The sequence below is a fragment of the Rutidosis leptorrhynchoides genome, chromosome 9 (assembly GCF_046630445.1).
Source record: "Rutidosis leptorrhynchoides isolate AG116_Rl617_1_P2 chromosome 9, CSIRO_AGI_Rlap_v1, whole genome shotgun sequence".
NCBI lineage: Eukaryota > Viridiplantae > Streptophyta > Magnoliopsida > Asterales > Asteraceae > Rutidosis > Rutidosis leptorrhynchoides.
This window is the reverse complement of record NC_092341.1, coordinates 357075674-357090396: the sequence shown is the minus strand read 5'-3', so window position 1 is coordinate 357090396 and position 14723 is coordinate 357075674. Positions and strand designations below refer to the sequence as shown.

The following is a 14723-nucleotide window of genomic DNA, read 5'->3' as shown; positions in this document are numbered from 1 at the left end:
ACCAGAATGCATGACTTGTTTCTGGACGTATGAATTACGTGTCTTTATTGCCTTTGCTGAACGACTTGTGTACTAGCTAGAATTGTCTTCACAACTATCTTGTATCAAAGTTATTGTGTGCTATATTTCATGCTTTATGTAAAATAAGCGGTATTGTAAGTTTGTAAAATATTGTATAAAAGTTTGAACGCGAAATATTATTATAATCAGTTTTTCATATAGAATTGTAGTAGTTGAATTGTATATTAGCTACTAAGTATGAACTTAACGGGTAGGTACTACCCGAATTTAAACTTATAAAACGCTAATATGAAGAAAAAGCTTTTATAAATGAGTTCATATTATGCTACGAAATACTATTAACTACTCTTAATATTCTGTATGATTAACTTGTTCCATTTAACTATTTTGAAGGAAATGGCACCGACTACTCGACACACCGTGAATATGAATGAAGAGGAATTCCGTACTTTTCTAGCTTCAAACATAGCCGCAGTACAGGCTGCGCTACATACCAACAATAACCTTGGATCTAGTAGTACAGGAAATCGTGTAGGATGCACCTACAAAGAATTCACTGCCTGCAAACCTTTGGAATTTGATGGAACCGAAGGACCGATCGGATTGAAACGGTGGACCGAGAAGGTTGAATCGGTGTTTGCCATAAGTAAGTGTACTGAAGAGGACAAAGTGAAGTACGCTACGCATACCTTCACAGGTTCTGCGTTAACATGGTGGAATACCTATCTAGAGCAAGTGGGACAAGATGATGCGTACGCACTACCGTGGTCAGCATTCAAGCACTTGATGAACGAGAAGTACCGTCCCAGAACCGAGGTCAATAAGCTCAAGACAGAACTTAGAGGGTTACGAACCCAAGGATTTGATATTACCACGTACGAAAGACGATTCACAGAATTGTGCCTATTGTGTCCGGGAGCATTCGAAGATGAGGAAGAGAAGATCGACGCATTTGTGAAAGGATTACCAGAAAGAATCCAAGAAGATATAAGTTCACACGAGCCCGCCTCCATACAACAGGCATGTAGAATGGCTCACAAACTCGTGAACCAAATTGAAGAAAGAATTAAAGAACAGACTGCTGAAGAGGCCAATGTGAAGCAAGTCAAAAGAAAGTGGGAGGAAAACGGTGATAAGAATCACCAATACAACAACAACAACAGCAATTACAACAATAATCGCAACAATTATCCCAACAATCGCAACATCAATCGCAACTACAACAAACGGCCCAACAACAACAACAACAACAACAACAACAACTACAACAATCATCCCAACAACAATAATAACCGCAACAACAACAACAATCAGAAGCAGCTATGCCAAAGGTGTGAAAAGAATCACTCGGGGTTCTGCACCAAATTTTGCAACAAGTGTAAAAGAAATGGTCATAGCGCGGCGAAGTGTGAGGTCTACGGACCAGGGGTTAATAGAACGAAAGGAACAAATGGTGTCGGGACGAGTAATGGCGGAGCAAGTAGTGTCGGAGCAAGTTATGCCAATGTAGTTTGTTATAAATGTGGAAAACCAGGCCACATTATTAGAAATTGCAGGAACCAGGAGAACACGAATGGACAAGGCCGTGGAAGAGTTTTCAATATTAATGCGGTAGAGGCACAGGAAGACCCGGAGCTTGTTACGGGTACGTTTCTTATTGACAATAAATCTGCTTACGTTTTATTTGATTCGGGTGCGGATAGAAGCTATATGAGTAGAGATTTTTGTGCTAAATTAAGTTGTCCATTGACGCCTTTGGATAGTAAATTTTACTCGAATTAGCAAATGGTAAATTAATTTCAGCAGATAATATATGTCGGAATCGAGAAATTAAACTGGTTAGCGAAACATTTAAGATTGATTTGATACCAGTAGAGTTAGGGAGTTTTGATGTGATAATCGGTATGGACTGGTTGAAAGAAGTGAAAGCGGAGATCGTTTGTTACAAAAATGCAATTCGCATTATACGAGAAAAAGGAAAACCCTTAATGGTGTACGGAGAAAAGGGCAACACGAAGCTACATCTTATTAGTAATTTGAAGGCACAAAAACTAATAAGAAAAGGTTGCTATGCTGTTCTAGCACACGTCGAGAAAGTACAAACTGAAGAAAAGAGCATCAATGATGTTCCCATTGCAAAAGAATTTCCCGATGTATTTCCGAAAGAATTACCGGGATTACCCCCACATCGATCCGTTGAATTTCAAATAGATCTTGTACCAGGAGCTGCACCAATAGCTCGTGCTCCTTACAGACTCGCACCCAACGAGATGAAAGAACTAAAAAGCCAATTACAAGAACTTTTAGAGCGTGGTTTCATTCGACCAAGCACATCACCGTGGGGAGCTCCTGTTTTGTTTGTCAAGAAGAAAGATGGTACATTCAGGTTGTGTATCGACTACCGAGAGTTGAACAAACTTACCATCAAGAACCGCTACCCACTACCGAGAATCGACGACTTATTTGATCAACTACAAGGCTCGTCTGTTTATTCAAAGATTGACTTACGTTCCGGGTATCATCAAATGCGGGTGAAAGAAGATGATATTCCAAAGACTGCTTTCAGAACACGTTACGGTCATTACGAGTTTATGGTCATGCCGTTTGGTTTAACTAATGCACCAGCTGTGTTCATGGACCTTATGAACCGAGTGTGTGGACCATACCTTGACAAGTTTGTCATTGTTTTCATTGATGACATACTTATTTACTCAAAGAATGACCAAGAACACGGTGAACATTTGAGAAAGGTGTTAGAAGTATTGAGGAAGGAAGAATTGTACGCTAAGTTTTCAAAGTGTGCATTTTGGTTGGAAGAAGTTCAATTCCTCGGTCACATAGTGAACAAAGAAGGTATTAAGGTGGATCCGGCAAAGATAGAAACTGTTGAAAAGTGGGAAACCCCGAAAACTCCGAAACACATACGCCAGTTTTTAGGACTAGCTGGTTACTACAGAAGGTTCATCCAAGACTTTTCCAGAATAGCAAAACCCTTGACTGCATTAACGCATAAAGGGAAGAAATTTGAATGGAATGATGAACAAGAGAAAGCGTTTCAGTTATTGAAGAAAAAGCTAACTACGGCACCTATATTGTCATTGCCTGAAGGGAATGATGATTTTGTGATTTATTGTGATGCATCAAAGCAAGGTCTCGGTTGTGTATTAATGCAACGAACGAAGGTGATTGCTTATGCGTCTAGACAATTGAAGATTCACGAACAAAATTATACGACGCATGATTTGGAATTAGGCGCGGTTGTTTTTGCATTAAAGACTTGGAGGCACTACTTATATGGGGTCAAAAGTATTATATATACCGACCACAAAAGTCTTCAACACATATTTAATCAGAAACAACTGAATATGAGGCAGCGTAGGTGGATTGAATTATTGAATGATTACGATTTTGAGATTCGTTACCACCCGGGGAAGGCAAATGTGGTAGCCGATGCCTTGAGCAGGAAGGATAGAGAACCCATTCGAGTAAAATCTATGAATATAATGATTCATAATAACATTACTACTCAAATAAAGGAGGCGCAACAAGGAGTTTTAAAAGAGGGAAATTTAAAGGATGAAATACCCAAAGGATCGGAGAAGCATCTTAATATTCGGGAAGACGGAACCCGGTATAGGGCTGAAAGGATTTGGGTACCAAAATTTGGAGATATGAGAGAAATGGTACTTAGAGAAGCTCATAAAACCAGATACTCAATACATCCTGGAACGGGGAAGATGTACAAGGATCTCAAGAGACATTTTTGGTGGCCGGGTATGAAAGCCGATGTTGCTAAATACGTAGGAGAATGTTTGACGTGTTCTAAGGTCAAAGCTGAGCATCAGAAACCATCAGGTCTACTTCAACAACCCGAAATCCCGGAATGGAAATGGGAAAACATTACCATGGATTTCATCACTAAATTGCCAAGGACTGCAAGTGGTTTTGATACTATTTGGGTAATAGTTGATCGTCTCACCAAATCAGCACACTTCCTACCAATAAGAGAAGATGACAAGATGGAGAAGTTAGCACGACTGTATTTGAAGGAAGTCGTCTCCAGACATGGAATACCAATCTCTATTATCTCTGATAGGGATGGCAGATTTATTTCAAGATTCTGGCAGACATTACAGCAAGCATTAGGAACTCGTCTAGACATGAGTACTGCCTATCATCCACAAACTGATGGGCAGAGCGAAAGGACGATACAAACGCTTGAAGACATGCTACGAGCATGTGTTATTGATTTCGGAAACAGTTGGGATCGACATCTACCGTTAGCAGAATTTTCCTACAACAACAGCTACCATTCAAGCATTGAGATGGCGCCGTTTGAAGCACTTTATGGTAGAAAGTGCAGGTCTCCGATTTGTTGGAGTGAAGTGGGGGATAGACAGATTACGGGTCCGGAGATTATACAAGAAACTACCGAGAAGATCATCCAAATTCAACAACGGTTGAAAACTGCCCAAAGTCGACAAAAGAGCTACGCTGACATTAAAAGAAAAGATATAGAATTTGAAATTGGAGAGATGGTCATGCTTAAAGTTGCACCTTGGAAAGGCGTTGTTCGATTTGGTAAACGAGGGAAATTAAATCCAAGGTATATTGGACCATTCAAGATTATTGATCGTGTCGGACCAGTAGCTTACCGACTTGAGTTACCTCAACAACTCGCGGCTGTACATAACACTTTCCACGTCTCGAATTTGAAGAAATGTTTTGCTAAAGAAGATCTCACTATTCCGTTAGATGAAATCCAAATCAACGAAAAACTTCAATTCATCGAAGAACCCGTCGAAATAATGGATCGTGAGGTTAAAAGACTTAAGCAAAACAAGATACCAATTGTTAAGGTTCGATGGAATGCTCGTAGAGGACCCGAGTTCACCTGGGAGCGTGAAGATCAGATGAAGAAGAAATACCCGCATCTATTTCCAGAAGATTCATCAACACCTTCAACAGCTTAAAATTTCGGGACGAAATTTATTTAACGGGTAGGTACTGTAGTGACCCGAACTTTTCCATGTTTATATATATTAATTGAGATTGATATTTACATGATTAAATGTTTCCAACATGTTAAGCAATCAAACTTGTTAAGACTTGATTAATTGAAATAGGTTTCATATAGACAATTGACCACCCAAGTTGACCGGTGATTCACGAACGTTAAAACTTGTAAAAAAAACTATATGATGACATATATATGGTTATATATATAGTTAACATGATATTATGATAAGTAAACATATCATTAATTATATTAACAATGAACTACATATGTAAAAACAAGACTACTAACTTAATGATTTTGAAACGAGACATATATGTAACGTTTATCGTTGTAACGACATTTAATGTATATATATCATATTAAGAGATATTCGTACATCATAATATCATGATAATATAATAATTTAAAATCTCTTTTGATATTATAAACATTGGGTTAACAACATTTAACAAGATCGTTAACCTAAAGGTTTCAAAACAACACTTACATGTAACGACTAACGATGACTTAACGACTCAGTTAAAATGTATATACATGTAGTGTTTTAATATGTATTTATACACTTTTGAAAGACTTCAATACACTTATCAAAATACTTCTACTTAACAAAAATGCTTAAAATTACATTCTCGTTCAGTTTCATCAACAATTCTACTCGTATGCACCCGTATTCGTACTCGTACAATACACAGCTTTTAGATGTATGTACTATTGGTATATACACTCCAATGATCAGCTCTTAGCAGCCCATGTGAGTCACCTAACACATGTGGGAACCATCATTTGGCAACTAGCATGAAATATCTCATAAGATTACAAAAATATGAGTAATCATTCATGACTTATTTACATGAAAACAAAATTACATATCCTTTATATCTAATCCATACACCAACGACCAAAAACACCTACAAACACTTTCATTCTTCAATTTTCTTCATCTAATTGAACTCTCTCAAGTTCTATCTTCAAGTTCTAAGTGTTCTTCATAAATTCCAAAAGTTCTAGTTTCATAAAATCAAGAATACTTTCAAGTTTGCTAGCTCACTTCCAATCTTGTAAGGTGATCATCCAACCTCAAGAAATCTTTGTTTCTTACAGTAGGTTATCATTCTAATACAAGGTAATAATCATATTCAAACTTTGGTTCAATTTCTATAACTATAACAATCTTATTTCAAGTGATGATCTTACTTGAACTTGTTTTCGTGTCATGATTTTGCTTCAAGAACTTTGAGCCATCCAAGGATCCATTGAAGCTAGATCCATTTTTCTCTTTTCCAGTAGGTTCATCCAAGGAACTTAAGGTAGTAATGATGTTCATAACATCATTCGATTCATACATATAAAGCTATCTTATTCGAAGGTTTAAACTTGTAATCACTAGAACATAGTTTAGTTAATTCTAAACTTGTTCGCAAACAAAAGTTAATCCTTCTAACTTGACTTTTAAAATCAACTAAACACATGTTCTATATCTATATGATATGCTAACTTAATGATTTAAAACCTGGAAACACGAAAAACACCGTAAAACCGGATTTACGCCGTCGTAGTAACACCGCGGGCTGTTTTGGGTTAGTTAATTAAAAACTATGATAAACTTTGATTTAAAAGTTGTTATTCTGAGAAAATGATTTTTATTATGAACATGAAACTATATCCAAAAATTATGGTTAAACTCAAAGTGGAAGTATGTTTTCTAAAATGGTCATCTAGACGTCGTTCTTTCGACTGAAATGACTACCTTTACAAAAACGACTTGTAACTTATTTTTCCGACTAGAAACCTATACTTTTTTTGTTTAGATTCATAAAATAGAGTTCAATATGAAACCATAGCAATTTGATTCACTCAAAACGGATTTAAAATGAAGAAGTTATGGGTAAAACAAGATTGGATAATTTTTCTCATTTTAGCTACGTGAAAATTGGTAACAAATCTATTCCAACCATAACTTAATCAACTTGTATTATATATTATGTAATCTTGAGATACCATAGACACGTATACAATGTTTCGACCTATCATGTCGACACATCTATATATATTTCGGAACAACCATAGACACTCTATATGTGAATGTTGGAGTTAGCTATACAGGGTTGAGGTTGATTCCAAAATATATATAGTTTGAGTTGTGATCAATACTGAGATACGTATACACTGGGTCGTGGATTGATTCAAGATAATATTTATCGATTTATTTCTGTACATCTAACTGTGGACAACTAGTTGTAGGTTACTAACGAGGACAGCTGACTTAATAAACTTAAAACATCAAAATATATTAAAAGTGTTGTAAATATATTTTGAACATACTTTGATATATATGTATATATTGTTATAGGTTCGTGAATCAACCAGTGGCCAAGTCTTACTTCCCGACGAAGTAAAAATCTGTGAAAGTGAGTTATAGTCCCACTTTTAAAATCTAATATTTTTGGGATGAGAATACATGCAGGTTTTATAAATGATTTACAAAATAGACACAAGTAAGTGAAACTACATTCTATGGTTGAATTATCGAAATCGAATATGCCCCTTTTTATTAAGTCTGGTAATCTAAGAATTAGGGAACAGACACCCTAATTGACGCGAATCCTAAAGATAGATCTATTGGGCCTAACAAACCCCATCCAAAGTACCGGATGCTTTAGTACTTCGAAATTTATATCATATTCGAAGGGTGTCCCGGAATGATGGGGATATTCTTATATATGCATCTTGTTATTGTCGGTTACCAGGTGTTCACCATATGAATGATTTTTATCTCTATGTATGGGATGTGTATTGAAATATGAAATCTTGTGGTCTATTATTATGATTTGATATATATAGGTTAAACCTATAACTCACCAACATTTTTGTTGACGTTTTAAGCATGTTTATTCTCAGGTGATTATTAAGAGCTTCCGCTGTCGCATACTTAAATAAGGACGAGATTTGGAGTCCATGCTTGTATGATATTGTGAAAAAACTGCATTCAAGAAACTTATTTTGTTGTAACATATTTGTATTGTAAACCATTATGTAATGGTCGTGTGTAAACAGGATATTTTAGATTATCATTATTTGATAATCTACGTAAAGCTTTTTAAACCTTTATTGATGAAATAAAGGTTATGGTTTGTTTTAAAATGAATGCAGTCTTTGAAAAACGTCTCATATAGAGGTCAAAACCTCGCAACGAAATCAATTAATATGGAACGTTTTTAATCAATAAGAACGGGACATTTCAGGCCTTGGATTCAAGAACAATACCCCGAACAATACCCAATATTTCCTTAGCTTAAAGCGGTTTGAAACCCGAATTAAAACACCCTCAAATATACCTTATTTTTATTAAACTTAAATTAAAATTATAATTATAATTATAAATATAAATATAAATTTATAGAAGAAAGAAAAAGTGATTATATTTCGTCGAGTAAGCTGGCCTTTTATAGGCATGTTTCCTGATTTTGGTCCCCATGCGATAGCATGGATTTTCAGTGCTTTTGCCATGCGATCGCATGGCCGCCTGAACCCCTTTTGTTTGCTAGTTTGTCGACATCAAATAGTATTTACTGTAGCAAATAGTGTTTACTGTAGCAAATAGTGTTTTACTGTAGCAAAGTCATTTTTACTTGTACATATATATATACATACATATAATTGTTCATGAATCGTCGAGAGTAGTCAAAGGTAATTGTATATATGTAACAGTTCTAAAATTTTGAGACTCAATCTAACAGACTTTGTTTAACGTGTTAAAATAATAAATCGTATAGAGAATTGGTTTAAATAAGTCAAAAATTTTCGGGTCATCACACAACTCAACTTTTATAAGGTTATAACATAACATAATTAAATTACTCGCCCATGATGTATTATTAGATAAATTAATTATATTTAGTCGAAAAAACATACACCAGATTATAAGTTTTTTAGATTATGTAACATAATGTTCTATGCGACTCTGAATCAAAATTTATTTTGATGTTCAAGTTGATGTCGAGTAAATGCTTAATGCCTGAACGGTTGCTAACACAATCTGATATCAAGATCGACCCTGATTTATATATGTTACAATTCATATATTAAAACCTGTAAAGCTCTAACATTTTTAATTATTACTATAAACACATTCACATGTAAACTGTAATATTACATTACACGCATTTTTAATGCATTATTATTACTAATATTTAATATATGATTTGTTATATTGTAAAGTAAAGTGAATTTTATTTATATGTTGTAAAGTTTGTTAACGGGTTACTGATATTTTTAGATTTTTGTTTGTACATAATTTTTTTTGAAAAGCAAAACAGCTTATTGTAAAATGTGTTATTGGCTTGGCCAGATTATAATATTATCTTGCCTTTCAAAAAAAAAAAAACAGCTTATTGTAGAGAGTATTGAATTTGCTCCACTGTTATTTATTGTACAGAGTATTTAATTTTAATTAATACTAAATATTGAATACTTATATTATAAATTTAATGATTTTAAATATATACTGATACTGCACATTCTTGATGAATTTAATTAATAATAAATTTAATACTGAAAATATCATGGTAATGAAATTAATTAAAAAAAAAAGGGAGAGCGGTGGGAGGTACTGTGTGGGACCCACCGGAGTAATGAGAGAGAAGACTTCAACATCACGACAGTAGAAGGAGGTAAGAGACAGCTAAGCACTGAAGGAGGTGCTTCACCTACCATACATCCATATTCATATTCATTCCCTCCCTTTTTAACCTTTCTTCATCTTCTTCTCTCTTTTTCCCCCAATTCAAACAAAATCCTTTAAACCGGGTTCAATTTCATTTTCCGGTTTTTCGCATTGAGAGGAACTTTTTGTTAGCCTTTTTTGGCAGAGTTTAGGCTGAAATTAGGGTTTTATAGTACAGGTCTGAGTTTCTATATAACCTTCAATCTTTTCTTCAGAATTAATGTTAATTTTGTGTTTATTCATTTAATTAGCCGCTTAATTGAATTAGGTCTGTTAGTTTTACTCTCTGTTTGTACGGCATTTGCTTAGGGTTTTCACCGATTTTATAGCAATTTTCTGTTTTATTTTGGGAGAAAATAGGGGGAAATAAACCTAACAGTATAATTTTTCAAAAATTTAAACTTTTTTTTTTTTGTTTTTTTGTTTATTGTATAAGATTAAATTAAATTAAAAATAAGTTATTTCAGTAACTTATTGTTTCCCTTTTGTTTTGCAGGTAGTTCAGTTTCAAAAGCTAAAGTCGCTTATTTACATTTCTTAAGGTTTGCCTTCTCCCCTGCATTTGCTCTGTTTTTTCACTAAGATTGTAAAAGGGGAAAATGCTTTTTAATTTGAGAGTAACCAAAAAAAAATTACATACTTTTTGTTTATGTTTATTATTTTGTATTTAGTATATTAAGTATATTTAGTACTAGTACTAAATTGCGTGTATTTTGATAAGAATGAATTTTATATTCCTGTAAAAAAATACATTATTTTAAGAAAGAATCTCAGTACCTTGAAGTTAATTTTGGAATACTGGTCTATTTTTGGTTGTTTACGTATTCTTGTTGATAAAATTTACCAGATAAAAACAATGTGAGCTACCTCACCATAACTTGCATGTTATCATACACACACAAAAGGTCTTTCACTTTTATTTTAGAAAATATATCACCAATTTTTGTTAAAAATACATACACATTTTTACCCTATTTATTCTGTTTCACAAGATTAGGTAGAAGCTACATTACATACTACAATAGCCTTTTCTCCAGTTTAATTTTCACATTCTTATAAAAATCAAAGCTTTTTATACTTCTTTGTGAGTTTTTATTGCTTCAAAGAAGAATTCACCTCAATAATGAACTTTTTTATGACTTTATTTCTACATTTGTAGTTTTGTTGAAATATTGACTCATTGTATACTTTTTATTGCAATTTTTTTTTTCCAGAATCCGGAGTTGAAACTAAAATGGAGGGGCAAACATTCGCTGATGAAATCGATTGTGGAAGCTTTTTTGATCATATGGATGATTTGATTGAATTCCCTGCAGTGACCGACACTCTGCTCGATTCTGTCGATTGCAACGAATTCACCGACAGTTGGACCAACAATTCGGATAATTTACAAGTTTCTGATCCCATTTTTTCCGGTAGCAATAGCGCTTCGACACTGTCAGCCGAGCTAGCTGTTCCGGTGAGAAATCGATTTCTTAATTGGTACTAGTAATTAGTTTCAAAGAAAATGCAGTTTGATATGTTTTGGGATAATGATGATGTCATTTATCGGAATGTGATATCATTGGTGGTGTCGGTAGAACTAGTCACATGTATACTGTGTTTTATCAGTTTTTGCTAAAAAGTTAGAATCTTTTTTTTTGTTTGTCACATAATTTTATTTTTTTATATAAATATTATATTGAAAGTTGAAAAATTTTGAACTCATAAAACTGTCGGTGGGAATTATTTCTTGAATTTGGTAACGTATACTTTGTAAAATTCAAGGAGTTCTCTTTTCTTCTTTTTCTTAATATTTAAAAATAATTACAAAAAACGAGAATTATGTATTATTAATTTTGTAATTGGTCGACCCCATTTAAATTATTATTGTTACTTTGAAATCCCGCAAAGATTGTTTGAAAATCACGGTTAATTAATAATTACCTAAATGGTCAAAAGAGTTAAAAGGTCCCATTCAATAATCACCTCACCTTACTTCTAACAAACTTCGATGTGAAGTTTGATTCTTTAACCAACTATTGACTGTGAATATTGATGTATTACTGTATGTTTTATAAGTCGTACTTTTATTAAATTTAAATTTTAAAATATTATTTTTAATCAAAAAGTTTGTCCCCCCCTTAACTCATGTGTAAAGTGTGATTGTTGAGTAAAAAAAATCACGTGACATACTATATAATGAGTCATGTGACATACTATCAACCTTTAAAGTTTGTATCTTGTCTTAAAGTGTTTGCTACTTTAATAGTATATGAAGTTTATGGCCATTTTTAAACATTAAATGGGTAGTAAAAGTATTATTGTACAAAAACTGAATACCGTAATTTTCTTGTAATGTGCTGTATAATGTTCTCACATGAATCTTGATCCTTATACTTACAAAAACAATGATGTGTAATTTCAGTACGAAGATATCGTCCAACTCGAATGGCTTTCGACCTTTGTGGAAGAATCATTTTCCGGTGGCGGAATGACCATCAACAAAGACAGTATTCCGATAAAAAAGGAGCCATCAACGGTAACAAACTACCAGTTTCAGATGTCGAGCCCAGTTTCGGTTCTTGAGAGCAGTAGCAGCAGCTCCAGCTCATCCTCCAGCTCAGGTGGCAGCAAGATGATTCCATTGAGCACCACTCAACGTGGGCCACAGCGGGCACGCAGCAAACGTCCTCGGCCGCCAGCATTCAATCCTCGTGCTGCTATGGATCTCTTGTCACCATCAACCCTTGTGTCAGTCCCAGTTTCCTTAGAATCCGGGAATCTTTTTGTTTCTCATAACGGGCCGAAATCTGTCGGTGACGGTCCTGAACAGAAAAAGAGAAAGAAGAAGCCAAAGAAAGAGACTCAAAGTAATCCAGAAGACAAAAGCGAAAACCGAAATCATAATCTGGCAGGTCAAGGAGTGAGAAAGTGTATGCATTGTGAGATTACCAAAACGCCCCAGTGGCGTGCTGGTCCGATGGGTCCGAAAACGCTTTGCAATGCTTGTGGTGTTCGTTACAAATCAGGACGTCTGTTCCCAGAGTACCGTCCTGCTGCTAGTCCAACTTTTGTTCCAACGTTGCACTCGAATTCGCATAAAAAGGTTGTGGAGATGAGAACTAAATGCGCGCCAAACGAGCCAGAAACCGAGCTCATCCCAAATGTGAACCTACCAACCGATTACATTTGATCAAGAAAGAAAGTTCTTGTGGGTTCTCTCATCTTGTTAGTTTGATTTACTGTGTTTAGTACAATTAGTTTGTTTAATTGGTTGATTGTACAGGTGATGATGGGGGAAGAGGTGGAGCCTATATATAGATATTTTTACTATATAATAATAGTATTTAGAAGGTAAAGGAGGTTAATGAATGAATTTGAAGGGTTTAGAGGAGATTAGTGATGATGATGATGATGAGATGTTAGGTTTGTAAGATGAATAGCTGAAGAGATCTTTTGATTTCTTTTTTTTATGTGTTTGCTTATTTTTATGGTTTTATTATTATGGATATTCTTTTTTGTAGTTCTATATAATATATAATATATGATCATTCTTTGTAGGCATATTTTTGTTGACTAATCATGGTGTCTGTATCTATATTGTTTTATTAGGTTGCTAACTTGCCATCTATATTCATGTGTGATTTCCTCTGCTGGTTGGTTTGGATTTGTTTAGGTCTCTTCATGGCCTATAGTTGTGTTGTTGATGTTTGTAGTTTTATGGTTTGCTTTTGTTTTCTTAGTTCTTCGTTGTGGTTTGCTCCGGTTAGCCGGGTTAGCTCGGTTCTGCTCAAGGTAGCTTATATGCTAGTTTGGTGTTAGTTTTATTTTTGGATGCGACTTGCGAGGCATGCCTAGGTTTTATGTTTCTTTTGTATCTATTTTTGACGAAAGTGCTTGGTTTGATTTTAGTTATCATTTTTCCACTACATATATGTGTATGTGTGTGTAGTGATGAACCACCAAAGGCATCAGAACAAGGGCGTGTTGCTGTTGGGCCATTTTATTTGTTTTCTGGGTCATAGCAACAGAAAAGAAAAAAATTTACATCAGTCACATGATTTGCTATATATAGGATTTTGTCATCGACAGTTTTTAGGGATGTCGCTAACGTGCTTTAAATTGTTGTACATCATTATAATTGTCATTTTGAAAGTGAATGATAATCAATCACTATTCATAATGATTGAATGCGTTGCATATTGTTCACAAGTGCCTCGTAAAATCATATATCCGTATCATATTCATGGTTATCCGTTCTCAGACACTATAATCTCTGAAAGAATTAACATTTTCTAAAAGAAAATAAATAAGGAGCAAAAACCCTTTTTGACCTTCAAATGATATATAAACTAGTAGTTAAACAGTTAAAAAACAAATGGTCAGTAGTTTGTTGGTTCTAATGAGTAGGTTGTTTGATTCGTTCTGATTGTACTTGTAGTTGCATTGATCATATTGTGCGGATATACATCCTTTTAAGCTTAGTAAAGTTTATGATTGTTTTAAATATGGGGTAGTTTGCACCATTTAAAGAAACTTGTATCTTAAAACCTCAAGTGTTGGACCACTGAGCCTTTGGTTTGGTTGAGTGGTATAAAACATCAGTTGGTTCCGGGCATGTATCCTTGAAAGAATAGGTGCGAGTTCGAATCCTAAGAGAAGTTTTCTCCGAAGTTGTACCTCTGGCATCTTTAACTCTGTGCAGGTTAAGCAGTTAACCTAAAGTATTCCGAGTACGCTTTGCGCGATGGATGCATGAAGTTTCTTCCTAACACGTGTGTGGGTGGCAAATGAGAGTACTTGATGCCGAATTTGCTGCTAAAAAAAAAACCTTGTGTTGGAGAAAGTACATGATTAAAAATCGTAGTCCTATTGAATGGCACTAAAAGATTGTATTTTTTATGTCAATTGGTGTTTGCCGACAATTATGAATCCGCTTATTGATTTTTAATGACTACCTAACAAGCACATTTTACC

At 34.5% G+C, this 14723-nt stretch overlaps 1 protein-coding gene across 1 annotated transcript; it reads left to right on the top strand.

Moving 5' to 3' along the window:
- Positions 1 to 9773: 9773 nt before the first annotated feature.
- Positions 9774 to 13306, top strand: LOC139866605 (GATA transcription factor 8-like). Its single transcript, XM_071854892.1, has 4 exons — positions 9774 to 9942; positions 10261 to 10306; positions 10979 to 11223; positions 12172 to 13306. The coding sequence occupies exons 3-4, from the start codon at positions 10999 to 11001 to the stop codon at positions 12937 to 12939; spliced, it is 993 nt and encodes a 330-aa protein (XP_071710993.1). The 5' UTR covers positions 9774 to 9942; positions 10261 to 10306; positions 10979 to 10998; the 3' UTR covers positions 12940 to 13306.
- The last annotated feature ends 1417 nt before the right edge of the window (positions 13307 to 14723 follow it).

Coding starts and splice junctions, on each gene's coding strand:
- LOC139866605 (XM_071854892.1), top strand. CDS start 10,999: ATGGAGGGGCAAACATTCGCTGATGAAATCGATTGTGGAAGCTTTTTT. Junction 11,224..12,171: donor CAGCCGAGCTAGCTGTTCCG/GTGAGAAATCGA, acceptor GTGTAATTTCAG/TACGAAGATATCGTCCAACT.